The sequence below is a fragment of the Mustela erminea genome, chromosome 1, assembly GCF_009829155.1.
Source record: "Mustela erminea isolate mMusErm1 chromosome 1, mMusErm1.Pri, whole genome shotgun sequence".
NCBI lineage: Eukaryota > Metazoa > Chordata > Mammalia > Carnivora > Mustelidae > Mustela > Mustela erminea.
In genome coordinates this window covers 100,206,199-100,233,721 of record NC_045614.1, presented here as the reverse complement: position 1 = coordinate 100,233,721, position 27,523 = coordinate 100,206,199, and the positions used below count along the sequence as shown (strand labels likewise).

Here is a 27,523-nt window from a genome sequence, read left to right as displayed (position 1 = left end):
TCACTAGTTTAGAGGAGCATAAAGGGGCTCTGCGACCAGAAATTCGAGAACTCCTAAGCTAGAGAGTAAAGGGTCCCCCAGGTCTTAGAAGAATGAATACCAGTTTCTCAAGGATCAGGCAGAGCCCCTTGGAAAAGCTTAAAGTCAAGTCATTCCTGATTCAGACATGTACAGTTTGTCCCATGGTGTGAGTTGCCACAGCAAGAGAGATCCCTTTGGAACTACAGAAATCCTTTTCTCCCCCGGAGGAGAAGGACTGGGCTGGGCGTCACGGTGCTACCATACTTTAGAGGTATGCACCAAGGACCCTTCCTGAAGCTCCCCGGGGGTCAGAAGGAGCCCTGCTGGGTCCTGTGCACAACCTGAATGCTTGGAGCCTGGTTCAGATCGTAGCCCAGATTCCTTAAGACAGTTGCGGCGCGGGAGTTCCCCATCCTCTGTTCTCATCCCTCCCACTGCAGGGATCATAAGCTGGGCTTCTTTAGCTGAAGGAAAAAAGGGCAGGGTCTCAGGAGGCACATATCCCATGAGCCCTGTGTGGTAATCCCATGCCAGATGTGCCAAGGGGTGAGTGACGTTCCAGGCCAGATGTGGAGCTGGGGGTGTGCCCAGCCCCTCCAGGGGTTCAGCTCTCTGCTTGACAGCGTCCTCCCTTTGCTCCGCACTGAGATTGGCCTCGGCAACCCCAAATGAGGAAAAACCTGTGAGCTTCCACTCCTGGTCTCAGCGGGACTCCATGGAGAGAGCCTCTACAGCTGGCAGCCAGGGGTTTCAAAGGTCACCCCAGCTGGGCGGATTAGAACAACAGAGCTCCCTGACTGAGTGAAATTGGCTGCCCGGCAGAAGGCAAGTTGCAACATCTGCGAGCAGAGTCAGGCAGACGCCCCTTAACTTTGCAGTCTAGCCCTGGGCTCCACCGCGTCCCTGGCTCTCCTTTGTGGTCTTCCTCCTCTGACGGACGGACGTTGGACAGGATTCTCTGCAGTCCAGTGGTAAAGCGTGGCTGCCCGGGTGTCCCGACTCATGGGAGAGCTGCCCGGGGAAGAGGCCAGGGTAAGGCACATCGGTTCTTGGGCGTATGGTTCTGCCCCACGGCTTGCCCCGGTGGGTCACAGCAAGGCCACCTGGCACAGCCCGCGGCCAAGGAGCTGCTCACTCGGGCAGTAGGCACTGTCAGGGAATGGGTCAGGATCTGAGCGCAGCACAGAGAGAAGATAAAGGTGGGAGAGCAGAGCTGTCATTGCCTGGGGCCCTTGCGCCTGGGTGGTTTGCTGCTTCCTCGGCCTGTGGGGAGGTGGGAGGTGGGTTCATGGCTGGCTGCCCGTGGAGAGCCTGCTGGGAGCCCAGCCCTAGCGGGAGGGCGGGTGATTTCCAGGATGCCTTGCTTGCAGGGTCAGGTGCTTAAAGACTACGATCATTTTAAATGAGTGCACTTTGGGAAGGGAAGAGGACAACTGGTTTCTCTAAACTTGTTCTGCCATCCCTGATTTTTAACATTTCTTTTGAGTCTTTTTGCCTCAGAGTTCACCGTCTTTTGGCCACAGTTGAAAATGTTCTTTTCTGGGTTCAAGAAACAATTTAAAATGCTTTTGATCAAATTAAGGTCAAGTTAACTTAGGGCTGCTTTGGATGATTAACAAATTATGTTACTTGCGAAAACCTTATTTGGAGGTGAGCTTTGGCCCGAGCATTGTCTGTAGGGGGCTGCCTCCAGCTCTCTTGGACCTCCGTCTTCCATTTTTTTCTCCTTTTAATTCTCCGTCCTTTGATCTGCATTTAACTGGTATTGATTGAATGAACCGCCAAGCTGCGTGTGTTTCCAGCCACTGAGCCCGGCTCTGCCAGTAGAGAAATTACGGCGAAAGATACCCAGCCCCTCTCGTGTTCTTGACTGGAATGTGGTCATCAGGCTGGACAAGAGATTAGAAGGGAATAAGGATGGTTTGGTTTGATTTATTGTTACTATTATTATTTTACAGATTTTATTTTTTAGTAATCTCTACACCCAATATGGGGGTTTGAACTCGTAACCCCAGCATTAAGAGTCACACGCTCCACTTACTGAGCCAGTCAGGCACCCCTAATTTATTATTATTTTTTGACAAACATCTCAGTTATGTCAGTAACCATTACTTCCCAGTGTGGATGGATTCTGTTTATGCTGCTGATGGCAGTGGGCGGGGCGATGGGCTGAGCGAAGCTGTTTGGTGTCTTCTGGCCAGCCTGGGCCTGGGCTTTGGTCCTGCTTGCCTGATAGTTAACTTACTACCCCGGAAACCACCTTGTGGGGGACTGGATGTCTCCTGGCTGGATTGACTTGCCTGTTCCTTTTCTACCCGTGAAGCCAGACCTCCCCTGAGGGTAGATGACTTCTGTTTTTTGTATTCTTGAAACCAAGTACTTTCCCTTTGATGCTAGCTAGCATCCAGGACCTTTGGGAGATTTAGACAGACCTCAGATGATCTTGGATGGGGGTGGTATGCAGAGAGGGTCCTGAGGCTGATCTCACTACTTCTAGTTTTCGGCTCCCCAGAAAGCAGAGGGGGAGGAGTCTTGTGTCTTTCAAACCCAAGTCTAAGGGCAGAAGCGGATGCCCATTGCCTCTCCCCCACCCTCTGTCAAACTCCTAAGCCTCCGCCTGTTTTATCTCCCTTGACTGGGGACAGTAGGAAATGCCTCTAGGAGGCCTGCAGGGTAGGACAGGGGTCAGACTTGGTTTTGGTTTCTACTTCTTAGCTCTGTGACCTTGGACAGGTGTTATCTCTGAGCTTCAGTGTTGTCATTTGTGAGAGGAGCATAGTCAGAAATGCCTTGCAGGACTGTGGGGACTGCCCTCAGTCAGTTGTGCTGCTATAACAGACGCGACGGTGCTGAGGGAGGCTGCTGTTGGCCTCAGGCCTGCCTTCCCTGCCTCCTCACGGAGTTCGGCCATCTGCTTCTCACTGCTGGTCACAGTAATCCCGTTCAGATCCCCTTGCCCTGAAGGTGATGGGGCTGAACTGGGCTCCTTGCTGTCCTCGGTGAAGAGGGCCTGTGTCCTCCTGCAGGGTGGGGAGACCAGCTTCTCTTTGGGAATGGAATGATGACAATGTTGATTGGCTACTACTGATTGAACCCCTTTCATGCTGTGTTGTGTATTTTGTATGGGCTCTCACTCAGATCCTCCCTGCAGCCTTCTGAGGCTGAGGTTATCACCCCCATTTTACAGAAAAGGAAACCGAGGCCAAGAGACTGGAAGTACCTTGCGGCTCATGGCTGGATCTGTGGCAGGGTCTGAGCCTCATGTTTCCTGCCCTCACTCTGAGCCCACCCCGTGCTGAGTGTCTCTGTGGCACTGGAGGAGGCCAAAGGGAGCAGAGTTCCCTCGAGGGTATGGTCCTGGGCGTTCTGCAGGATTTGAGAACCCCATTCCTTCCCTACTACCAGGCTACCACATTTGCCACACACATATGATTATTCACCGCTGCATCTCAAACATCTAGCCTGGCATATGATCAGTGTTCAAGAAATCTATTTTAATTGAGTGAATGAGTGTATCCTGATTTTTTCCATTAAAATATCATGATGGGGATGCCTGGGTGGCTCTGTTGGTTGGACGACTGCCTTCGGCTCAGGTCATGATCCCAGAGATCGAGTCCCGCATCAGGCTCCTGGCTCCATGGGGAGTCTGCTTCTCCCTCTGACCTTCTCCTCGCTCATGCTCTCTCTCAGTGTCTCTCTCTCAAATAAATAAATAAAATCTTCAAAAAAAAAAATATCATGATGACTTTAAAATGATTGTGCAAACATACACAAACACATACACATACACCAGTGATCGAAATATGGCAAGATGATAATTGTTGGAGTTGGGCAATGGATACTTAAGGTGCTTGTTTTATCATTCTTTCTGTTTTTCTGTATGTTTGAAATTTTCCATAATAAAATTTATTTTGAATTTAAAATTTCTATATCAATTCCTATCATTATTCTCCTTGTAAACATACACTTGAATAGCTCCACTGTGTTCCACTAGTTCTCACTGTTAGACACTTGGCTGGGCCTTTCTTTCTGTTTCTACTTCCTAGGATTATTTTTCTATTTCTTCTGCTATAAATAATGTGATTAGGCTCCTTAGATATAAATTTTATGCTGCATCTCTGATTTCTTCCCTAATAATACATTGCTGGGGCGCCTGGGTGGCTCAGTCAGTTGAGTGTCTGCCTTCGGCTCAGGTCATGATCCCAGGGTCCTGGGATCGAGTCCCACATCAGTCTCCTTGCTCAGCAGGGAGCTTACTTCTCCCTCTCCCTCCATGCTCCCCCTGCTCATTCTCTTTCTCTTCCTCAAATTAAAAAAAAAAAAAAATTGCTAAATGTAGGATTTCTGGGAGGAGAGATGGATTTTTTTTCCCAGAATCTCTTCGCCAAATTGCTTTCCAAAGAGATCACACCAACTGATATGCACCCACCCCCCAGGCAAGCATGCCACCTTACCACAGTCTTACTGACATTTTATGTTATCTTTTTAAATGTCAGTGTGGTCAGTTTTTTAGAAAAGATAATGGCTTGTTCTGACTTTGTACTCTTGGATTCTCACGAAGTCCCGGCCCTGTCCCTTTGTTTAGAGGCCATTCGTCAGTCTTCGGTGAACTGCTCTAGTCATGGCCTCTGTGCATCTATCTGCGGGGCTGTTTCCTTCTTAGTTGTGAAGTATTCTTGTCCTTTGTTTTTGCTGCAAACACTTTATCCCATCCATCTTTCAGTGCTGTTGATAGTATGTTTTGACCTGCAGAAAACCTCAGTTTTACATGTAAATGTGCAGGCTCCCTCGCTGGCTCCTCTGCCCTCACAACCCTTTGCCAGCGGCCAGCTCTGACTGTTTACAGGAGGCAGGAGGGCCCCTGGTTAGGAATAGGAGCTCTGGTGCTGGCTGCCTGGGTTCAAGTGCCAATTCTGACCCCTACTAAATGCCGTGACCTTGAGCAAATTTCTTAATCTTGCTGTGACTGATCCATAAAATGGGGATGATGAGATTAACTGTCTCCTAATGTTTATATGAGGAGCAAATGAGCTGTTGTTTACACGTGCTTAGAATAGTTCCTGGGGAATAGGAAGTTCTACAGAAGTTTTGCTTATATTGTTATCTACTGCTGTGAACCTGTAAGTCTTATCACTTGGAAAAGATTTTGCTTGCATGGCTAATACCTTACCAGCCAAAGAGAAATCTGGGTTTGTCGGACAGAGGCGTACCCTGTTACAAAACAGACTAATTGCATGCCCCTGACACCACAGTTGCACTGTGAGTAAGACGTGGTCCCCAGTCTTGAGGTGGTCCAGCCTCCCAAGTGGTGGCTGTGGGTGTCCACTGACTGTCTGGGATCTGACCACCCGGCTTCTCTCATCTCTGCCTCTGTTCCCAGCCTTGACCTCCCTATGAGACTCTGGCTTTCATTAGCAGAGAAGGGATTTGTTGGAAACTTGGGGAAGGAGGAGCTTCCCAAATGCACCGGGAATGCTGGCCATGCACAGGGATGAGGGCGGCACTTTGTCTCGTCTGACCTGGTCTTCCTTCCTGTTTGCAGACCATGGGGGATGTGAAGCTGGCTGCCTCAACACAGGTTTCTAAAGCTTCCATCAGTGTGGATCACTCGAGAGCCGGTTCCATGCCCCTGACTGAGGCCCCTGCTTTCATTGTGCCCCCTCGGAACCTCTGCATCAGAGAAGGAGCCACCGCCAAGTTCGAAGGGAGGGTAAGAGGCATGGCCGGAGGGGAGGTCTGGAGAGGAGATGGGGCAGGGTCATCCCTGCTTTGGCACCCCTTTCCCTGGCAGGCTGGATCTTGTGGAAGCCTGGTTTTCTTCGGACCTACACATAGAGGGACTATCTATCAGTTTCCCTGACTTGTTTGGTTTATGGTGACTTTGGTCAGTGTTGGAGAACTTGGGGGTGGAACAGGGCTGTTAACATAGGTCATGTTCTGGGTAAGTGCTGTCTAATTGTAGAAGATGACACGGTCTGGTGGCAGCTTGGGTGGACATATGTGCCCTCCAATCTGGACAGCTGAGAACACACTGTCATTTTTCTTTCACTTCGACCCTCCAAGGAGCGTATCATCAACTAGCCCTCTCGTGTATCCCCCTTGGCATATTCAGAGTAGTGCAGTGGGAGGTGGGACCCCTTGTCCATTCAGTCACTCGAGCTAACGAATACTAGTCTTGTGCTCTTACCCAGCCTCCATTTCTTCTTCTGCAAATTGGGCCTGGTGATCCCTTGTCTACCTCATGCTAGAAAGGAGGAGAGGAAGACAGGGACATGGAAGAACAGCTGTAAGAATACTGAGGTTAGGCCCACGTGGAGAGGCTTGTTGCGAGCTGCTGTTCAGGTTACCAGGAAGTCACGTCGTCAGCTTGACGTGGAGAGGCACTTGGACGTGAAGGACATTTGCGAGTATTATTTGTCCGGGGGTATACATGGGGGACCTACCCTAGGAAGCACTATAGAGGCTAGGTGGTGTTATGAATCTACAGTTGAAGAGCAGGCCCCTGCCCGAGTACAGAAGCAAGGGCTCAAGCACACCCCTCATCCAAGATGGCGCTGGGCCTTGCCTTTGTTGAAGCACCCGGTTTGGCCTTGTGTGGGATGGCCCTCGCCATCAGGAGAGTGCAGGGCCTCACTGTGGTACATGCTCCACATGGTCCTGTAGTGAGGGCTGTTGGCCAGCGGGGCTGACGTAACAGTCCTTGTCACACCTTCCCCCAGAAGAAGATGGTGGGGAATGTTGGTAACGCTGCTGAGGGGTCTCTGTCCTCTTTTAGGGCCCTGCCAGAATGAGGGCTCCTTTCTATTGCCCTGACTATGGTCCCACATTCCTGCAGCTGGCAGGAAACGAGCAGCAGAAAAATTCCTGAGGACTTAGAAATGGCTTACACCATGGGAAGGAGCGGCCTAGTGATACAGGCTGTGGTTTGGATGCACACTGAGAAGACTGCTGAGGGAGAGAAGCCAGCCCATAAGGTCACACACTGAATGCCTCCATGGGTATGAGATGTCCGGAGCAGGCAAAGCTATCGTAGATTTGCGGTTGCAGGGCCAGGGAGGAGGCATGGGGCCTGACCACTAATGGCTGGAGGGCTCCCCCTGGGGATGATGGAGATGTTCTGGAATGAGATGGTGACGGTGGCCGGACCACTCTGTGAAGGTGTTATACAACACTGACTTTATACTTAAAAGATAAAATATAAAAAATGAACTTGAAAAATGGCTTAGCAAAACTGATCTCATCTCCAGTACCTTCCCTCCTGCCCTACTGTCTTGGGGAGATGAACTCCATCTCGAATTCTGGCAGACATGGGGAGGAATAGAGGACTTAGCTTCCTCTGTAGCATGGTGCTGCTTCTGCTTCCTTTGCTGCCTTTGGAGGTCACGAAGGGACCATGCCCTTGAGTTATTTGATCTGGAATCTTGTAGAATGAGCGTTGGCCCAGGCATCAGCACACTGAGCTCTCTGTAGCTCGGCCACCCTCCCAGTGGCTTCACACCTTCCATGGACCTGGGTTTACTTCTCTGAGAAGACACAACTCATGGCTTTTGTATTTCTGGCCTTTGGGAATGTGAAAAGAAAGTGAGGTGAGGAAGAAAATGGCAAAACCACTTCCCAAAGTTAAAAAGTATAGTAACATTGGAGTTTTTGAGTGAGGTAAAATTCACATAACATAAATAACAACCCAGTGGACTGAATGCATTCGCAATGTTGACTGCAGTGTTCTGAAAGTATGGCATTCTCTGGGAATTTTATTTTGCTTATATTGATGAAAGTTGACTTTCTATGTTGCATGTGGATTATATGTTGAAATGAATGCCTTCCTTGAAAGTCAGCCTGCAGAGCTCCCTTACCCTTTCCAGCCTGCCTGAATTCATGCAGAACAACACCTGGGCAGCATGCTGGCAGAAGACAGTTCCAGAGAGATCTTAGATGGCGTGTCTGGCTCCATCCAAGAGCTTACAAATGAAAATACAGAGGAAGAGGCTGTCCTCGAAAGTGCTCTTAAACGAGCATGCCGCAAGTGTGTGTGATCACCATAGCAAAGGGCGCAGAAGGTTGTTTTGCATTCGGGAAGAGCCATCTCAGAAGATTCCAGAATGAGGATGCTGGTTGTTTTGCTACCAGAGATGCGGTTGAACATCTCTGTGTGGAAGTGTTCCTGATCTGATGCCCTCAGAGGAGAGAGGAGTAAGGTGGTGTTCACCTGGAGGGCTTTGAGTGGGAGTTGCTGTTATAAAAGACTGAGCTTTGAACAGGGTTACCCACTGACTCTAGCCAGCAGTTCTCTGCCTCCGGTGCTTGGTACCCTTCACCTCTGCAACACTTGACCCTGCCTGCAGCAGACCCATCCCTCCAGGTGCGGTCCTGTTCAGATGCTCGTTCTGCACCAAACCAGCCCTGGTTTTCTGTCACAGCCACCTCAGGCTCTCTGCTCTTCATTAACTGGGCTCCTAGAATCTCTTTTGAACGATTGGCTGCTTAGGCCCAGGCTGGTGGCCACTGCAGCGGGCATAGCCCTCTCTTCTTTGTGGCGACCGCAGGGGCTCTGTCTACTCCCTTCTGTAAAGTTGCCACCACCAGCCCAAGTGCTAACGCCTGGTGTGGTGGGTCCTGGGGTGTCCCACCTTCTTCTGAACAGGGCAGAAGGACCTGCCCATCACTACAGAGAAATGCAGTGGCTACCAGGATGTGAGAAAGTTAGAAAGGTTTGTTCCTTGCTGCCTTCTGAAGCCAGTAATCGGAAATGAGTTCAAATTTATGCTTTTTGTTTTTATTCCTAAAAGAGATAAAATGGTTGCTGCCCTGCCCTCACTTCCTTATTTTACCTATATTTATAGGGTAAGGACTTAATGAACCTTTTCCTCCAATAAAGCCCCTCTTTCTATCAAGAAGACTTGGGAGACATTAAGGTGGGACCATAGGTCACCCTTGTGGTTCATGTCTTGTTCTGAGAAGCTCCACACTGAGATGTTCAGTCTCAGTACCTCCCATCCATCAGGGCTTTTCCACTTTATGGCAGATCTTTGGACAGCCAACACGTAACCCGTTACCACTTCCATTTGCCCTTGACCTGTTCTCTAGAAGCCATTGTAGGACTTCCCTTCCAGCTAGAGGTGGCTCAGTGACACATTCTGGCTGGTTTCCAGGAATGCTCTTACTTTTCTGATTAAAAAAAAAAAAGAAAAAATCACTGGTACTCTCATGTTCCACCCCTCCTCTGCTTCTTGCCTCGAATGCAGGTATGATGTCTGGTGCTCAACAGCCATATTAAAACCATGAAGCAAACCAGAACATTGAGGATTGGCTGGGGTGGGCATGGGTTGTGGGCACAGCAGTAGAGGGAACATAATCACTAGCAACTAAGAGACAAAAAAATCCTAGGACTTAAATACTTTTTTAGATAGGATCTTTGGTTGTGGTTATTCATACAGGAAATTTTACAAAAACGTATTCCTAACTGATAAACTCCCAATGAGATGCCTGTGGAGTTATTGTCTCTTTAATCGATGGAAATAAATAAGGAAGAAGACATAGCACAGAAATGAATGAAAAAACTTTCAGATCAGACAGAGAAAGATAAATCCTGTATGATCTCTCTTATATGTGGAATCTAAGTGAAAGAAAAAGAAACAACCAAACTCATAGATGCAGGGAATCAGATTGGTTGTTGCCAGAGGTAGGTGTGGGGTGTGGGCAAAATGGAGAAAGGCAGAAAGGTACAAACTTCCAGTTATAAAATAAATAAGTCATGGAGATGTCATGTACAACATGGGGACTGTAGTTAACAATACGCTGTTGTATGTTTAAAAGTTGCTAAGAGTAGATCTTAAAAGTTCTTATTACAAGAAAAAAATTTATCACTGTGTTTTGATGGTTGTTAGATTCAATGTAGTGATCATCTCACATCTCACAATATATACATAAATAGAATCATTTTATTATATACCCAAACCTAACATAATGTCATAGGTCAGTTATATTTCAATAAAAAAAGAAAAAGAAAAAAAAAACTTCTTTCAGGCCCTTACCAAATCCACCAATAGTGATGAGAGTACCCTACTCTGAGTTGAAGGTGGCCTGGCCCTTAAAGCATTCTAGAAGAATTCATTCCTCCCTGGCTCTGGCCATCTGGCCTGAACTGACAGAGTCTAGGATCTATGAGAGGAAGTCAACAATATGGGGTTAGGAGGTGAGTTAATATCATGTAACTGTTAATGACATTTTCTATAATGTTATTATAGAAAACCACTATTCAATCAGGGTCTATTGATGTAGCCAAAGCTGCCTACCTTTTAAAATTTTTTCTTGGGTCTGTCAACTGGAGATTATATTTTTAAGAACTCATAAAACTTTGGATCTGTATCTCATCAGTACCACCTCTAGACCCAGGCAAACTGAGCCCACATTCTAGAAACCCCTGTTCCTTCATCTGGCTGTATCTTTACCCCACAGCAGGGATCTATCTGCCTAAATGTTGTGCCTGCTGGAGCCAAACTATCCCCCAGGTTCTGAGCACCTGGGATCCCAGAATTGTCTACCAAATGGCCCTGAACCCACTCCAACGCCTGTGTGGGCCTCTTTGCATGAGAAGGCCTGCTAGGCCTGAGCAGGGTGGTCTGGGGGCAGCTGTTTGTTTGGGGGAGCAAGACAGTAGACGTAACTCAGATGTGGGGTTCTGTTGTCTGCTCACATGAATAAGGGGACCCCCACAGTGCAGGACACCATGAGGGTGAGAAGAATAGTACGCCAGACTGTGCCACCACAGGTCAGCATTGCTGGGCCCCGGTTCTGGGGCCTCCTTGCGTAATAGCTGGGGCCACACCAATGCCAGGGGCTGATGGAAACTGTTCCACCTTCTGTTGCCCGTAGGGGCGGCTAAAGCACCCATTGGCTGCTTCTCAGGACATCGAGTGAAATAGGAAAGGAGCAAGATGGTGGGGAAATATATTGACATGACTGGAGATTTCTTCCCCTCCACACTGGAATTCATTCTTACCAGAAAAAGCAAACATAGTGATAGGCCCTGGCTGTGCTATAAGTCAAATGAGCTGATACTTCAGTGTCTCTTGAGAAGGCCGGCCCAAATGGGGCTTCCCTCCAGACCGAGGGGCTCGGTGCCTACTGAAGTGGGCTTCACGATGAAGGGCCGGCCCACCTCCTCAGGGGATCCCTGTTGAAGCCGTGGACGGTGGAGGAAGGGAACGGAGAAGACCTGACCCACGAGAGCATGAGTACTTCCTCAGTTCCCATTTAACCAACAGTAGTATCCCTCCCACACTGACTTCTTCCCAGCTCGCTTCTAACTCGGAAGTGCTCAGCCACTGTGAGAAATTCGAGGGCAGTATCTGCTAACTTCGGTGCTTTCTGTCCTCAGGAGTCTTGGTGTAGTTCTGGAGGAAATGCGTGTATGTAAAATAGTAGGATATGACAGTGTATAATTAGAAGCTTGAAATAGTTGAACAAATTGCTTGTACTATAGGAATTTAGAGGAGATTAAGACAGGGTTTGCGCTGGCTTGGAAACCTGTTTCCTGCTTCCTGACTTCTGTCCTTGCAGTTTGTCCTTCCTGTAGTGCAGGTCTGACTGGGCTGCTCCCTGCTTCATGTCCCCGAGCCTTACACGGGAGTTCTTCAGTGCCGCCTACGAGGCCTTTGCAATCAGCTTCTAGCTGCCCAGCCCTGTCCTGCTCTCTTGCCTTCCTCCCTCTAACACAGCCAGCCCTAGCCCCGCTCACCCAGCCCGCAGCCCACAAAACGGGGACTTCGTTCTGCTTTCACTTTTGAGGAGAAAGGGAAATAAGAAAAGTATTTTATCTTTCCTCTCCAGCTGGGGGTAGGAATGGGGACAGAGTGTGATAGAAGTAGCCTTTATTGGTGTCCTGTGGGGTCAGACGTATAACTGTAGTCATTTCATCCTCATGGTAAGGTAGCCTTCTCTCCATTTTTTTTTTAATAGAGGAAGAACTGGGGAGCTCAAAATGATTACAGATCATGTTAAGGTTTTGTCAGTAAGTGATAAAGGCAGTACTTTGGGGTCCAAATCTTGTATTTCTTACACTGTAAGTTGCCATCTCTGTCTCATGTCTCATCTGGTTTCTGGAACTCTGTTTGTTACTCATCATCATGCCCTGGGAGTGGCCTGATGCCAGCCGCCTGATGTGTGCTCAGTACATGTTGAGTGCCCCCCAAGAACCAGGTTGATAGGGTCTAAAGCTCCAGACCTCTTGCCAGTCAAGTTCATAGGGACTTGGTCTTATGCTTCTTATAGGGTCTTAGCTCCCCTTATACCATCCAGTCTCTCTCTGGCCCTTCCAGAGCCCTCACTGCTTACCCACACACCTGCATCCCTGCCTTCCCCTCCTCAGGCTAGGAAGTTAGCAGATACTGCCCTCGAATTTCTCACAGTGGCTGAGCACTTCCGAGTTAGAAGCGAGCTGGGAAGAAGTCAGTGTGGGAGGGATACTACTGTTGGTTAAATGGGAACTGAGGAAGTACTCATGCTCTTGTGGGTCAGGTCTTCTCCGTTCCCTTCCTCCACCGTCCACGGCTTCAACAGGGACCCCCTTGCCTTTATCAAGAATGCCCTTTCTCCTCCTCTCCACCTCATCCAGCGTAGGGTCCAAATTCAATTCTGCCTCCTTCAGGCTACTCATCCTTAAGGATGCTTTCTTTCTAAAGCATTTTATTAGAGTACGGAAGAGCCATGGTCATAGGATGTGGAATATTTCCAATAATCATATAAGATCATTTGTGAGTAATAAGTACAGGAAAGAGTTGTCTACTTTGGCCTTTTAAAAATATATTATTTGTTAATTATCTAAAATAATTTTGTTATAGAGAAAAAATGATTTAAATGTTAAACTATTTGTAAAACAAAAATTCAAACAACGTAAACAAGTTCCTTGCCTTGACCCATACTTCGCTCTCCAGAGGTGACCATTGTCTACACTTGGGGTATCCTTCCAGAAATGTTCACATGCACACAGAAGCATGTATCTGCATTTGCTTTTATATATATATATATATATATATATATATATATATATATATATATATGCACACAAACGGGCCCATGTACGTATACTGGTATGCAACTTGGCCTTTTTGCTTCACATCTTTTGGCATTTATTTTTCATATTGGCACATACATCTACGTCATAGATCTAAAGATTTTATTTATTTATCTGACAGGCAGAGATCACAAGTAGGCAGAGAGGCAAGCAGACAGAGAGGGGGAAGCAGGCTCCCCGCTGAGCAGAGAGCCTGATGTGGGGCTCTATCCCAGGACCCTGGGATCATGACCTGAGCTGAAGGCAGAGGCTTTAACCCACTGAGCCACCTAGGTGCCCCTACGTCATAGATCTAAACAGGAACTTTGTAACACTCTGTGCTTCCCTGCTCTGGATTCCTTTAATACTTCCATGTATGACTCATTTTTACTTTGATCAGATTACAGTTTTATCGGTTGTTGTTGATTGTCTTTTGCTTCTCTGTGAGAATGAGTTACCCAAGGTCAGGAGCTGTATTCTCCAGTAGGAAGGCTGGTAGCCACCCGTAGCTATTTCAGTTTAGGTTAAGATTAATTACAATTAAATAAAATTTAAGATTCAGTTCTTCAGCCATGCCATCCCATTTTAAGTGTTCCTTATCCACATGGAGCTGGTAACTACCAGGTTGGGCCACACAGATTATTGAACATTTCTGTCATCACAGAAAGTGCTGTTGGACAAGGATGATCAGGGCTACTCTTCCATTTAACTCAGTTCCCATAACCCAGAGACCCACAGCCAGAAGATACATTGAAAGTAGCATTCAATTTGCAATAGAAATAAGACATTAAATTCTTTTTTTAATATAAAAATACTTTTAATTCAAAAGAAGTTTTACAAATTTATTTAATCCATCTTATAAATAAACACTTATAATACATAAATAAACGTGTAATCTTTCAGAGATATTTTTGTTGCATTAGTTACAAAGACATATTCAATGTCCCTTTTTTTTTTTACAGCTGACTGATTTTCTTTTGCTTTTTTAATTGAAATCCAATTAATTAATATAAAGTATATTATTCATTTCAGAGGTAGAGGTCAGTGATTCATCTTATATAATACCCAGTACTCATCACATCACGTGCCCTCCTTAATGCCCATCACCCAGTTACCCCATCCCCCACCAACCTCCCCTCCAGCAACCCTCAGTTTGTTTCCTGTGATTAAGAGTCTCTTATGGTTTGTCTCCCTCTATGATTTCATCTTGTTTTATTTTTCCCTCCCTTCCCCTATGATCCTCTGTTATGTTTCTTAAATTCCACATATGAGTGAAATCATACGGTATTTGTGTTTTCCTGGCTGACTTATTTTGCTTAGTATAAATACTCTATTGTAATGACACATCCACGTCACTGCAAATGGCAAGATTTCATTTTTTAAAAGATTTTATTTATTGGGACGCCTGGGTGGCTCAGTTGGTTAAGCAGCTGCCTTCGGCTCAGGTCATGATCCCAGGGTCCTGGGATCGAGTCCCACATCGGGCTCCTTGCTCGGCAGGGAGCCTGCTTCTCCCTCTGCCTCTGCCTGCCTCTCTGTCTGCCTGTGCTCGCTCGCGCTCTCTCCCTCTGTCTCTGAAAAATAAACAAAATATTAAAAAAAAAAAAAAAAAAAAAAATTAAAAAAAAAAAATAAAAAAAAATAAAAAAAAAAAATTTAAAAGATTTTATTTATTTATTTGACAGTCAGAGATCACAAGTAGGCAGAGAGGCAGGCAGAGAGAGAGAGGAGGAAGCAGGCTCCCTGCTGAGCAGAGAGCCTGATGCGGGGCTTGATCCCAGGACCCTGGGATCATGACCTGAGCCAAAGGCAGTGGCTTTAACCCACTGAGCCACCCAGGCATCCCAAGATTTCATTTTTGGGTGGCTGAGTATTATTCCATTGTGTGTGTGTGTGTGTGTGTGTGTGTGTGTGTGTGTACATATACCACATCTTCTTTAACCATTCATCAAAACATTAAATTCTTGAGCATTTACTTAGGGTATAAGATTCAATTCAAAGAAAAATGTAATCTCTTGATCAAAGTATCTTTGTCTTCCATTTTTGTTGAAGAATGGTCATCTTGGTATCTGGGCCAAATTGAAGGGCTCCCAAAGTTTCCCTAGCTGTCCATTCCAGGTAGCTCAGAAATTTGCATGGCAAGGAGTCTGGTGGTGGGCTGTGGGGTGTTAGAGAGTTCTGCAGTACTCACCAGGAAAGCAGTAGAATGGAGAATGACAGGACAAGCATTGCAGAAGCTACTACAATTGTTAGCAGGAGGCCACTTCTGGCTCAGGACATCAGACTCAACAGACTTGCTGACTTCTCCTCCCTCCAAGAATGCCACTGATATGCACATATAAGGTTACAAAGAGAATTGATTTAGAGCTGTACTGAGAACAGGGGAGGGGATGCGAATGGACGAGTGATTTTCTCCCAGCCCTGCCTGCCATCGCATCTGAGGGGTGAGGCTTCAACAGAAGCAAGAGCCTCATTTGTGAGGTAAAAGCTTGTGGAGACGAAGAGTGGCCTGTAGGACAGAGGTCAGGGTGGTTAAAGGATGTATACTTACTATCCATAAGGAGAAAACTAAAGCTCATGGTATGGATATTCGGATTTCAGAAGAACATCTTTTTACTTGGCCATCAGGTGAAATGGTTGGCTGTGCTGTCTGCCCAGACATTCTGAGTGAAGCCTGCCAGTAGGTGTGTCCCACTCAGGTGCCCTGAGCTTGCATTCGGGTCCCTTATTTGGGGAGACAGGACTATAACCATGGAATGGCAAACTCTCACCAGCTTCCTACATTTGGAAATGAGTTCTTCAGTTACAGATTGTGAACAGTTCACTCACGGCTACCAGAAGTTTGAAGAAAATATTTATACAATATAATATGGCTATCCAGAAAATTGTCCTGTTTTTAAAATCATAGATGAAACTCAAAAGTGTTAGTCATGGTTACAGAACAGGAAGCAAACTCTGTAACCTCTGGAAAACCCAAAGTAAAAGAATGGTGACTGGTAAGGTAGAGGTGGGAAGAGAGAGGAAGAGAAAACTAAGGACACTAATGTCCCCATCTTACCGGGTATGAGGTGAGGAGAAGCCATCTAAAAGAGATGGACCCAGTAATAAGTCTGAGTCCATGACTTAAAACCATAATGACAGAGGCCAAAAATGGTCAGCCAGACGGCCGTATTCAGCACAGAGATCTTTTGTGTTTGGCCAGCAGTGTTCTTCAAAAATTTGAGCGAAGATGTACAAATGAAAAGCCTACACATGAACACTTCATTTCTGAATGGCTTTGCTCACAAAGTAAGACTTGGTAGTGCTTCCATGTTGGGGACCACCGCCTGCGTCTAAGGGAGTCTCTGCCCGCTTGCTATGGTCCTCCCCATTCCTAGTCCTCTCCCAAAACATAGCCAAGACTCTGTTGCCAGTTGTGACTGTCTTTTCCCTAGCTATGTTGGTATTAATAGGGGGAGAGTGAAAGGTGGGCAAAGAGGACGTCGTGACACTTCTTGTCCCCACCCATTTCCTGTACTTGTGTGTCCTGCCCAGACTCCATAGACATTTGAATTTGTGATCTGGCCATCAACATCCAATGGAAGATTTAACAATCAACATAGGACTGGTGGAGGGGTGGGGGGAGGCAGTGTAAGCAAAATTCCTCATCCTTCATAGTGGGAATCTGCTAAATGCTCTCTCAATTCCTAAATCAAGAAATAGACACAGTGTTCTATCTAGAATTACAGATAAGAATGATAAGAATAGAAAGATGACTTCAGCAGTTCTATCTGGAGAGTGATACTGTTGCAGGGAAGGGAAAGAAACTTTTTGAACTCAACTTTCACCTTCTACTTTAGACACATTTTTTTGCTTGAATTTTTAAACAATAGATGGAAATTACTTCTGCAGTTTGTAAAAAGCACAATAAAATTGGCTTGTTATATCTTTTTTTTAAGGTTTTATTTATTTGTCAGAGAGGGAGAGAGAGAGAGAGAGAGAGAGAGAGAGAGCACGAGCAGGGGAGGGCAGAGGGAGTGGGAGAAGGAGAGAAGGCTCCCCATGGAACAGGGAGCCCAACTCAGGACCTGATCCCAGGACCCTAGGATCATGACCTGAGCCAAAAGCAGACATTTAACCGACTGAACAACCCAGGTGTCCCTGGCTTGGTGTATCTATCTGAGCTTGTGTCCAGATTCCATCTGATAAATGGTCAAAGGTGAATACACAGTTTACTTGAAAAGAAACATAGTCTGGGTGTCAAAAAGTATATAGCACTACATCAAAATACACTGCATGGCAGTGCAAGCAATTAAACAAATGGAAGTTAAAATATGTGTGTGCCTGAAAACCAGCAACGTAAACAACACCGAGAGCTCACTGTTGGCCTAAGAGGAAACAAGTGAAGGTTTCCTTTGCTGGGAGCACCATTTGGCTCAGCCTTTCTGGGGCTCAGACTGGCAGAATGTTACAGGGACAACCAAACCATCAATGTTTTGCCAAGAATTCTGCTTTTAACACCATATTCTACCCGTAATGGAGAAGGAAAATTAATTGGTGCAAAGATGTTCAGAGCACTATTTAAACAAAAAAAGAATGGGTTTTTGCTCAAACGAAGATGATTAAATAAACATGTCAATATGGCAGATATCGCATAATCATATACTTGTCTTTTGGGGGAGCAATATCCATCAGTGGGAATGTGTATGAATGATGCAAAGTGGAAAGAGAAGTGGAGCAAAGACACCATGCACAGTCTGATCCTACCACATAAAAGCATCGACGTGCTCACTGCCTAAAACTGGGAGAGTGTTGGGAACCATGTAAATAGACATCTTTTTGTTGTAAGTTCTTTCAGCGTCTGGAGTTTTTATTTTAAAAATTTATTTATTGACTTATTTTTGAAGGTTTATTTATTCGAGGGAGAGAGAGCATGCGTGTGAGCAAGCATGAGCAGGAGAAGCAGAGGGAGAAGGAGAGAGAATCTCAAGTTAATTATGCACAGAACATGGAGCCCCATGGGTACTCGATCTCATGACCCTGAGATCACCAATCTGAGCTGAAACCAACAGTTGGACACTTGCTGGATTGCCACCTAGGCGCCCCTAAGTGTCTACATTTTTTTAATTTTACAGTCATAGTTTACTTGTCAGGGAGCAAGAGAAAAGTCTGGTGCTGATGGATGCATCTGTCTCCTTCCTAAGAGGCTTCCTATTAGTTTAACATGGTTCCGATTATCTCGACTGTCTGCTTGAAATGGAAACAAAGGTCTGTGGCAAAATGAGCAATGAGAGATGGAGGGACCAGATCAGGCTCTTTTTACTCTGTGTGTCTATGGTGGCCCGAGGGAGGAGGTGTGAAGTGAATGCCAGGCTTGGCATTCATCAGACCCGAGTCATGGGAAACATCAGTATGGCCAGGCGGAGACCGTTTCTGCAGGACCTGAGATGTTCACATTCCTTATAATACGCAACCTCCTTCTAAATTTAATAGTGAAGATGCTGCTTTCTTAAAAATTGACTCACATGAGTCGAGTTCTCTCCGTGTAGCCCAGACACTGGGACTACACAGAAGAATAAAACGGGATCCCCACCAGCAGCAATCTTGCAACTAATGGATTATCAATTTGGTTACAGAAAATTAGACTTTTTCTCTTCTCTGAAGCTTCTTCCAACTCCCTGTGTTTTTTTCCATTGCCACATTCTAGAAGGGTTGTATTCTGCACTCTACGATTTAGAATTTAATTAGATGATTAACATAACATGTTTGGAAAGAACTCTGGACTTGGGTTCTCATTTTTCTGAAGTTGCCTTAAAACTTTAAGCAAACCACTCAGCCTCCCCGAGTCTCAGATTCCTTTGTATCAGATCACAAGTTAGATGTCCACTAAGGTCCTTTGCAGTCTGAAATTCTATGATCCATATACTGTCGGGTGTGTTTCTTACTTCATATGTCAGTTTGTTAAAAACATACTTAAGTCCTAGCTCCTGGTGGGTGCCTAGAAAAGAAAGATTATTTGTTCAGCTTATGAATTTTCTCAATTTTAATCTGTTACCTCATTAATGTTCTGCTTTTATTTACGGTAGACTTCAAGTGTTTGAGTTTGATTCATTTAACTCATGTTTTCTTTTTTTTCCTTTTAACTCATGTTTATTGAGCACTTAACTCTGAGCCAGGCTCTGTATCAGTTTAGAACAGGAAGTGTTCAAGGAGGCTGGACTCTCATTTGTGAGGTCTGTAGTATTTGCGATCTACAAATCAGGTTAGGAGTTGGACCAAATCATCTTGACAGTTGTTCCCATCTTTTGTTATTTTTTTCCTAAAGATTTTATTTTTTTTATTTGACAGAGAGAGAGATCACATGTAGGCAAGAGAGGTAGGCAGAGAGAGAGAGAGAGGGAAGCATGCTCCCTGCTGAGCAGAGAGCCCAGATGTGGGGCTTGATCCAAGACCCTGGGATCATGACCCGAACTGAAGGCAGAGGCTTAATCTACTGAGCCACCCAGGCATCCCACGTTTTGTTATTTTATTCAGTTCCAACATCTTGGTGTTGAAGTTTTCTTTGTAATTTGTTCTGATCATGTCTTATTAAAGATTTGGTTTTTTTAAGAGAGTGGGGTGGGGACAGAAGGAGAGGGAGAGAGAGTCTTAAGTGGATTCCGTGCTGAGAACAAAAGCCAACATGGAGCTTAGTCTCATGACCCTGAGATCAAGACCTGAGCCGAAATTAAGAGTCAGACTCTTAACCGATTGAGCCACCCAAGTGCCCCATAATCATGTCTTACTTTTTAAGTTGCTATAGAAGGACATATCACATTATAGTAGTTGCAGGTACACATAATGATTCAACATTTAGATATATTATAAAATGATCACTATCATAAGATTAGTTAACATCCATGACCATATGTAGTTACAAGATTATTTTTCTTTTTTTTTTTAATAAAGATTTCACTTATTTTATTTTACAGATAGAGATCACAAGTAGGCAGAGAGGCAGGCAGAGAGAGAGGGAGGAGGAAGCAGGCTCCCTGCTGAGCAGAGAGCCTGATGCGGGGCTTGATCCCAGGACCCTGGGATCATGACCTGAGCCAGAGGCAGAGGCTTTAACCCACTGAGCCACCCAGGCGCCCCAAGATTATTTTTCTTGTGATGAGAACTTTTGAGATCTACTCTCTTAACTTTCAAATATATAGTGGTATTGTTATTATTATTATTATTATTATTATTATTATTATCATCATCTTAAGTAGGATCCTTGCCCAGCGTGGAGCCCAGTGTGGGGCTTGAACTCATGACCCTGAGATCAAGACCTGAGTTGTGATGAAGAGTGGGATGCTTTACTGACTGAGCTATCCAATATGGTATTATTAACTGTGTTACCCTGCTGTACATTAATGTAAGACATTACTGTAAGGCAGACACTTAACTGACTGAGCCATCCAGGCACCCCGACTCTTCTTCTTCCAGGGAACCCTCCTGCTTCTCCTTGCCACTTATGGTCTTCCTTCTGAGTCACCTGAGCCTTTCATGTACATGTCTTATTTATTTTGTAACTGGAAGTTTGCACGTTTTGAATACCTTCACCCACTTCACCCACCTACCACCCCCCACCTCTGACAACCACCAGTCTGTTTTCTGTATCTATGAGCTTGTTTTTAGATTCTACATATAAATGAGATCCTATGGTATTTGTCTTTCTCTGTCGGACTTACTTCACTTAGCATAATGCCCTCACTGTACACCTGTGTTTTCACAAATGACTGGATTTCCTTCTTTTTCATAGCTGAATAATATTTTCTGATATATTTGTGCCACTTTTTCCTTATCCACTCCCCATCAGTGGAACTTCTTAGTTTTCATAATACGTTATACGTTTCTGTAGCATGTTACAGTGCACACTGCCCTTCTGGGTTTCTTAGAGGGTAGAAAGTACTAGTTACTTCAGCTCTCATTTCTAAGCAGCTGGGCAAAGGTAGGCAGAATTAAATGGAGTGAAACATATGAACGGAGGCCCAGTGAATCCCAGAGCAGAATGTTCTTAGGGAGACCTACCTGGAAGATTTGGCCAAATTTCTAACCACCTCGCTTGGGTTAAATCAGCCCATGCACTATTGGGCAGAAGACCTGAAGAATGCTCCTGCCCTCGGGGTTGGGGTCACCTGCCAGGGCTCCCAGGCCCTCCCCACCCAGCCCCTGCCAGGCTTCATCGGCTGGGAGGTTCTTCTCTGAGCACTTCTCAGCCCAGAAGCCTCCCATGGTTTTGAGTCTGGACTCCCTTCCTGGCATTCATTGTTCTCCACAGTGCGGGGTCTGTCCAGTGCTCTTTGTGACTGCCCTAGAACCTGGGTGCCACCATCCCTGAGCAGGTCCTGGGCGTTCGTTGCCTTTCTGACTTGTCATCTTTCTGCTGAAGTCTGGACCCTGAATCTATAAGAGTGCTCTCCAGACTCTACTCCACTTATTTAAAAAAAAATTTTTTTTTTGAAGATATTATTTATTTTTTTGAGAGAGAATGAGAAAGAGGACAGTGGGAAAGGGAGGGGCACACTCCCCACTGAGCAGAGTCCATCTTGGGGCTGGATCCCAGGACCCATAGATCATGACCTGAGCTGAAGGCAGACACTTAACTGACTGAGCCATCCAGGCACCCCGACTCTACTTCTTCCAGGGAACCCTCCTGCTTCTCCTTGCCACTTATGGTCTTCCTTCTGAGTCACCTGAGCCTTTCTTAGACTGTGTATCTTTGGCTTTATGTGCTGGTTATTTCTGTGCTTATCACTAGAACGAGAGAGCCCCTTGGGAGTGATTTCTTACTCATGTTTGCATTCTTCACAGCATCGGGGATGGTGCCCTGCCCATGGTAGGTTTTCAGGAACACTTAGATAGATTATAGCTAATAAGGGTGGATTTAAATACACCGGGACACTGCAGTCAGCCTGGTGATGCTTAGATTTCATCCTTTGCAAACGTCTTCTCTTGGCAATTTGCTGGTTGTCATAGGGAACTGGCTTCTCTTAGAACAAGAGTGATAGTAGGAGGGCTGGACAGTAGGAGGCAAGTGCCGGGGTCTTTGCTTTTAAATCTCTCTGGCCCTGGGCTTTCATTTTCTCATCTATGAACAAGGAGGTTAGATCAGAAGATTCTAAAGCCTCTTTCTGCTTTAAAAATAAAACTTAAATGAAGTTTTAGGGTACGATTCATGGCTTCATGAGTGTGCACCGTGCTCCGTGAAGCTGTGACACTTAGGAAGTCCCGCTCCACTGACTGGTTAATTCAGTTGAGGAAACAGGAGTTACAGGTAGGCTGTCTGGTACACCTGGGATGAAAATATGACAGAGAGGACCAAGAGACTGTCCCTACATTCAAGGGATTCACATTCTCAAACAACCGAGGCTGCGCACGCACCCCTTCAATCCTACCCCACACGCCCTTGAACACTGGCGTACTGTCTGGGAAGGTAGGAAGTTAGTTCGCCTGTTGCTTGTCACACCTGAGGGCTCCTTCACATTGGATCTGTGTCTCCTGCCGCTGCTAGAGCACTATGGATGGAAAAAGAAGCAGGGGCACAATGACAGGGAATGGACACCTGTATCCCGACAGAGCTGTCTGAGTGGTGGTAAGGAGGAAACTGGCCCCTGGGGTTCTCTCCTCTGCTGGTGCTGAGTCCCTGAGCAACTCCAGAGAGATGCGGGTCCACCCCTCCCCGAAGACTCCAGCAGGGTGTAGGGCAGGCCAGAGGCAGTGGGATCAGGGTGGGGTGGAGGGGCAGTGTGGGGAGGGGGTGACTATTGAGAGCTGGGGTTTGAGATGGCAGGCGCAGGTTGGGAGGCAGGGTTGCCTGCATAGTGTGAAGGACTTGGCTCACCCAGCCCCAAACCCTGGCACGCTTGAGAGGGGAGTAAAAAAATGAGGCTGGAAGGGTTGGAGCCAGGAAGGCAAGGAAAAGCAAATCAAATCTGGATCCTGATTTAAAAGGCATTAGGCTGAGAGGAGCCAAGCACCTGAACATACTTTCCACAGCCTGTCATGCAGGGCTTGTGTCATCTGTGAGCAGCAAGGGGAGGTTGAGGCCGTGGGGAAGGTATCCCTTGGTTGCGGCCCCCACAGCCCGGCTACTCCGGGACAGGTGACACCGCACAGAACGCTAAGGTTACGTCCAGGAAGGAGAGCGGAGACCTCGGTTTCTGGGAGGAGTGAGCATAATGACCTCATGCCGGTCAGCCCCACACACGTCTGAGGAGCTCTGGCACTGGACTGGTGACTCGCCTGGGACAAAGCTCTTTTATAATAAAATCAAGTGAGTCGCTGCCCCACTTTGACCTCTTCGGTTTCAGCAGTCAGGGTGTGGCTGTTTCAACTGCGGGATGAAATCTGGACACCCAGGTGCTGAGGTCAGTGGACACTCCGTGTAGAATTGTTTCTTTCAAGGGGTCCTTCTGAACCCACTGGAGTAAGACCAAGAAATCTGCATCTGACTATACCCACGTCCTCTACAGGTTATTCTTTAAGCCACCAAGGGAGACCACTGCAATCAAAGGTTATGGCTGCAGGCTTCACGACATGTTGGGGAATACATGAGAATGGCCAGAGCCGTGGACAAGGAGGTAGAGTCTTTGGGAAGATGTATCTGATGATCAGGAAGGTGTTCTCTTCATTGATGGACTGCTCGAGCACATGGTTGACTCATATGTGATCTGCTGACAGAGATTTGCTCTGTGTTTGCTAAGGTGCCTATATGCACATTTAGTGCATAAGCAGATACAGAGCGTATAAGCATAGGGTTGGTGCATAAAAAGATTTTTGTCCCACTTCCCCTCCCTAACCCCAAATTCACGGGCCTGGAGTGATATTACCCCCACAGTAGATTAAGTTTTATGATGGTTAAAATCCTCTAGTGGGACAGGGGTGAGGAATCAGAAAAGAGCAAAGGGGAAATATGGGCTAAGAATTACACACAGAAATGAGTGTCGTACATTCTGTATAGTTGCTAAAAATGGGCTGTCAGTTTGACTATAGCCTTCCCAAAAATCGTGATCAGGTGCAAGGACCATTATGTCCTTAAAAAGGGAACCAGCTGCTCAGGAGATGGCATGACAGGACATAAATAGTAGGAACTCTCCAGGTGGTGTGAACCAATGGATATGTACACATTCATCTGTGTGTAAAAAGGGGAGCGATCTAGATTTTAAAGGTGGTGAAAGATGCTATTGGGACAGAAGAGCAGAGGGTCCTGCCTCTGTCATGGTCCTCTGCCCTGTGATCTTCTCCACCTCAGAACTCAAACTGGCTTTTCCCAAACTGGCTCAGGCCTTCACCTGTTTTTCTTCACCTCTTCTCTTTTGTGGCCCTGAGATCTTTGTTTGATACTTGCTGATGGTCCCTGGACCTCTTAGAGCTCCCAGCCATGTGAGAAGAATGACCTGTCTCAGCTTTTAAGGGTAGAAGCCGGATAAGTAGACAGGACTCCAGTTGTGGCCAAAGATGCATTGGTGCCTCTGGGAGGCCCAGTTCACCTTGACTTCTTCTTCAGGGAGTGATGGATAACCCTGTGCTTATAAACATGAGCTTGCTAGGGCTCCAACGGTCATAAGACGTCCAGGCCTATTACCAAAAACCTGTGTACAGACCTCTGTGCAGTGGGGCTATGGAAGGAGTAGAAAGAACACAGGCTTTGCAGCCAGGAGAGCTGGCTTTGAATTGCTTCTACTAACTTCTCGAAGTTTCATAGATGAGCTGGGCATAGTAAGTCCTAAATCACAGCATGATTGGGAGGGAGGCCTAGCCCCATAGCAGAAGTGTGCCAGCACATAGTAGCTGCCTGATAAAATGATAGGAATTATACTAGTCATATGATCAGTATCACTGGTCTGCCATAACACTAAAAGTCTTGCTTGAAGAATGTTTTCAAGAAAAAAATGCAATACACTATTTAAGAAAACTTAGAAAAACAAAAGTAGAAAAAAGATTCAGACTGCATATGGTTCTCCCTTGCTCCACAGTCACTATGGTGATTTTGTCTGATGGTTCTTGTGGTTTCTTTGCTAAGCTGGGGATTTCTTTTGTTGTCAATGTAGGAATAACTGTAGGGTTTATGGGGGCAGGGATCAGACTTGAATCCAGGCCCCTCCTGTACTAGCTGTGACCTTGGGTAATTTGCCTAGTTACTTCAGAAGTCCCTGTCCTATCTATAAGATAAGGATACTACTACCCATATTGTGGCATTGTTTGAAGAAAGCATATTTGGGGCGCCTGGGTGGCTTCGTGGGTTAAAGCCTCTGCCTTCAGCTCAGGTCATGATCCCAGGGTCCTGGGATTGAGCCCCGCATCGTGCTCTCTGCTCGGCGGGGAGTCTGCTTCCTTTCCTCTCTCTCTGCCTGCCTCTCTGCCTACTTGTGATCTCTGTCTGTCAAATAAATAAATAAAATAAAATAAAATAAAGAAAGCGTATTTGTTTCATTATCTTATAAATAAGTGCTTAATATCTTGTAATCACAATTAAAATCATTCATACTGTTTTGTATCCTGCCTTTTTCACCCAACATATCATTTTTCAAATCACTGTTAACATAATTTTAATGGTTAATATTCCATTAAATTTGATATACTACCATGTACTGAGTCATTCCAGCACTGGTGGTCATTTAGATGATTTGTAGTATTTCCTTTTATAAATTAAATAAATTTTAAATAGGAAGCCTTCAGTCTCCTATTTAATATTATTTTCTTGGGTTTGCTTAGTTTATAGTAGGGGGATTACTGGAATAAATAAAGGCTTTGGGTGTTTTTAAGTTCAAGTACTTTCTAAAAGGCTAGTCTTTGGCTCACCCTGCCATCAATGAAGGATGAGACAGAGGCCCCCAGTTTCATGGTCTACGTGCTCCTGGGTCTGTGACACGCATACCCAGTTTGTCCACACAGCGTGCCCTCCCACCAGCATCTTCGCGCCTTAGCTCACTGTCTGGTTCTCCTGAGATCAGCCCAACTGCTTTCGGAGCCAGACTCCTTCCCTGGGCCCCGGTGTGCCGCGGTCCTCTGGTGTAAACCTCCTGGTGCTGGCCTCCTGGTCCTTGGGTCAGACTCTGACTAGAGAGGGTTGGCATAGCTGCTGTAGTTTCAAGCTCAGAGATTTCTCTAGCCACCCAGGGTCAAGTCTTGAATTCCAATTTGTTCTTCTTTTTCTCTTTTCTTCTTCACACATCAAATCCTGACCTACATATTCATTAATTTTAATCTTTCTGCTTGAATCACCTCCTTATTCAGAGTATCTGTCACTGTGTCTTCACTGGATCTCAGACAAGGAGCCCTTAGCGGTGGACACTGCCCCCTGCCCATGAGACAGAGTGCTTCCTAAGGGAGGGGCTGCGTCTACTGTGCTGACTCTGACATCCGTGTGCAGCAGGCATGGGCTAGGGCCTGTGGGGCAGGAAACGCTGAAGACTGGACTCTTGGTCTTCGCTTTGAGGCAGCCAGCCTGAGGTGATGCTGTGTGCGCACATGTAACTTTCATGTAAGACTTGCTATGTTGACTCCGTCTTCTCTGTTCCTCCTGTAAATGTAGGCACCCTCTGAGTAGTGACTAGTCCTTCATTGTCTCTCTGTCTCCTACAAGTGTGGCACAGTACCTGGGAAGGCTGCTCCATAAGCTTTTGTCAAGTGAGTGAATGAGCAAACATCAGTTAATGAGCAAAACCCTAAGCTCTCTGGTCAGAGTATAAAATCCTATAAAATATGTGACAAAATCTAGAGGCAAGAAGCATTCCCCAGACCTCACAGAGGTGGACTCCATCTTAGGCTGTTTTGGAGGTCACTAATTTATTCAATCACAAAGTAAGATGCCGTGCTTAATTATGCTCTCAAGAGTATTCTCTGGGAGTGAGGGGGCAAAGGTGAAAAATCTTATCAAAAGACTAGGTGGTATTGGAGTAGCTTTTTGATATCTGGAACTTTCTTGCCTGTGATCCTATTACTCTCGTGGGAAAAGGCATGGGTTTGGAGGACCCTGTACTAATGAATTGTTAACTGGCTTTGACTTGGATTTTTCTTACTTGTAAACTTAGCATAGTGATGCTGACTTTCCAGGGCTACTGGGGAGATCGAACGTAGTGATGTGCACAAATGAGGCTGAGTGTCCATCTCCTTTGTCCCATGTAGCAGGAACAGGAGTGGTTCACTGCCTCTGAAGGCCCCTCCTGTGGTCTCCAGCAACCCCGCAGAAGTATTGTAACCCCAGGGTGATGTGCTGGTAGGTTGCTTAGGAGAGGAGCTGAGAAGTGACAGGAAGAAGGTTTTGTGTGCAGTTCATGAGTTAAGAGAATATCACTTCATTGTGGGCTTGATGGAAAACATTATGTGAGGTTGGTTCAGATCTTTCCAGAGGTCTGCCAGCAACCTCAGAAGTGGAGCCTTATTGAAAACAGCTGGGAGGAGGCTGGCGCCCAGCCTCCCATTGCCTTTCCATGCCCCAGAGCT

General features: G+C 46.1%; 1 protein-coding gene across 3 annotated transcripts in view; it reads left to right on the top strand.

Moving 5' to 3' along the window:
• Window positions 1–828: 828 nt before the first annotated feature.
• MYLK (myosin light chain kinase) overlaps window positions 829–27,523 on the top strand; it is a 179,420-nt gene continuing 152,725 nt past the window's right edge. Inside the window, exons 1-2 of one of the 3 annotated variants that reach the window (XM_032335320.1) lie at window positions 829–992; window positions 5,564–5,731. In XM_032335320.1, the coding sequence (XP_032191211.1) occupies window positions 5,567–5,731 (165 nt within the window). In that variant the 5' untranslated portion in view covers window positions 829–992; window positions 5,564–5,566. Of the gene's footprint in view, window positions 1,054–5,563; window positions 5,732–27,523 lie in introns of those variants that run through there. The other 2 variants (XM_032335309.1, XM_032335301.1) reach the window with 2 other exon arrangements.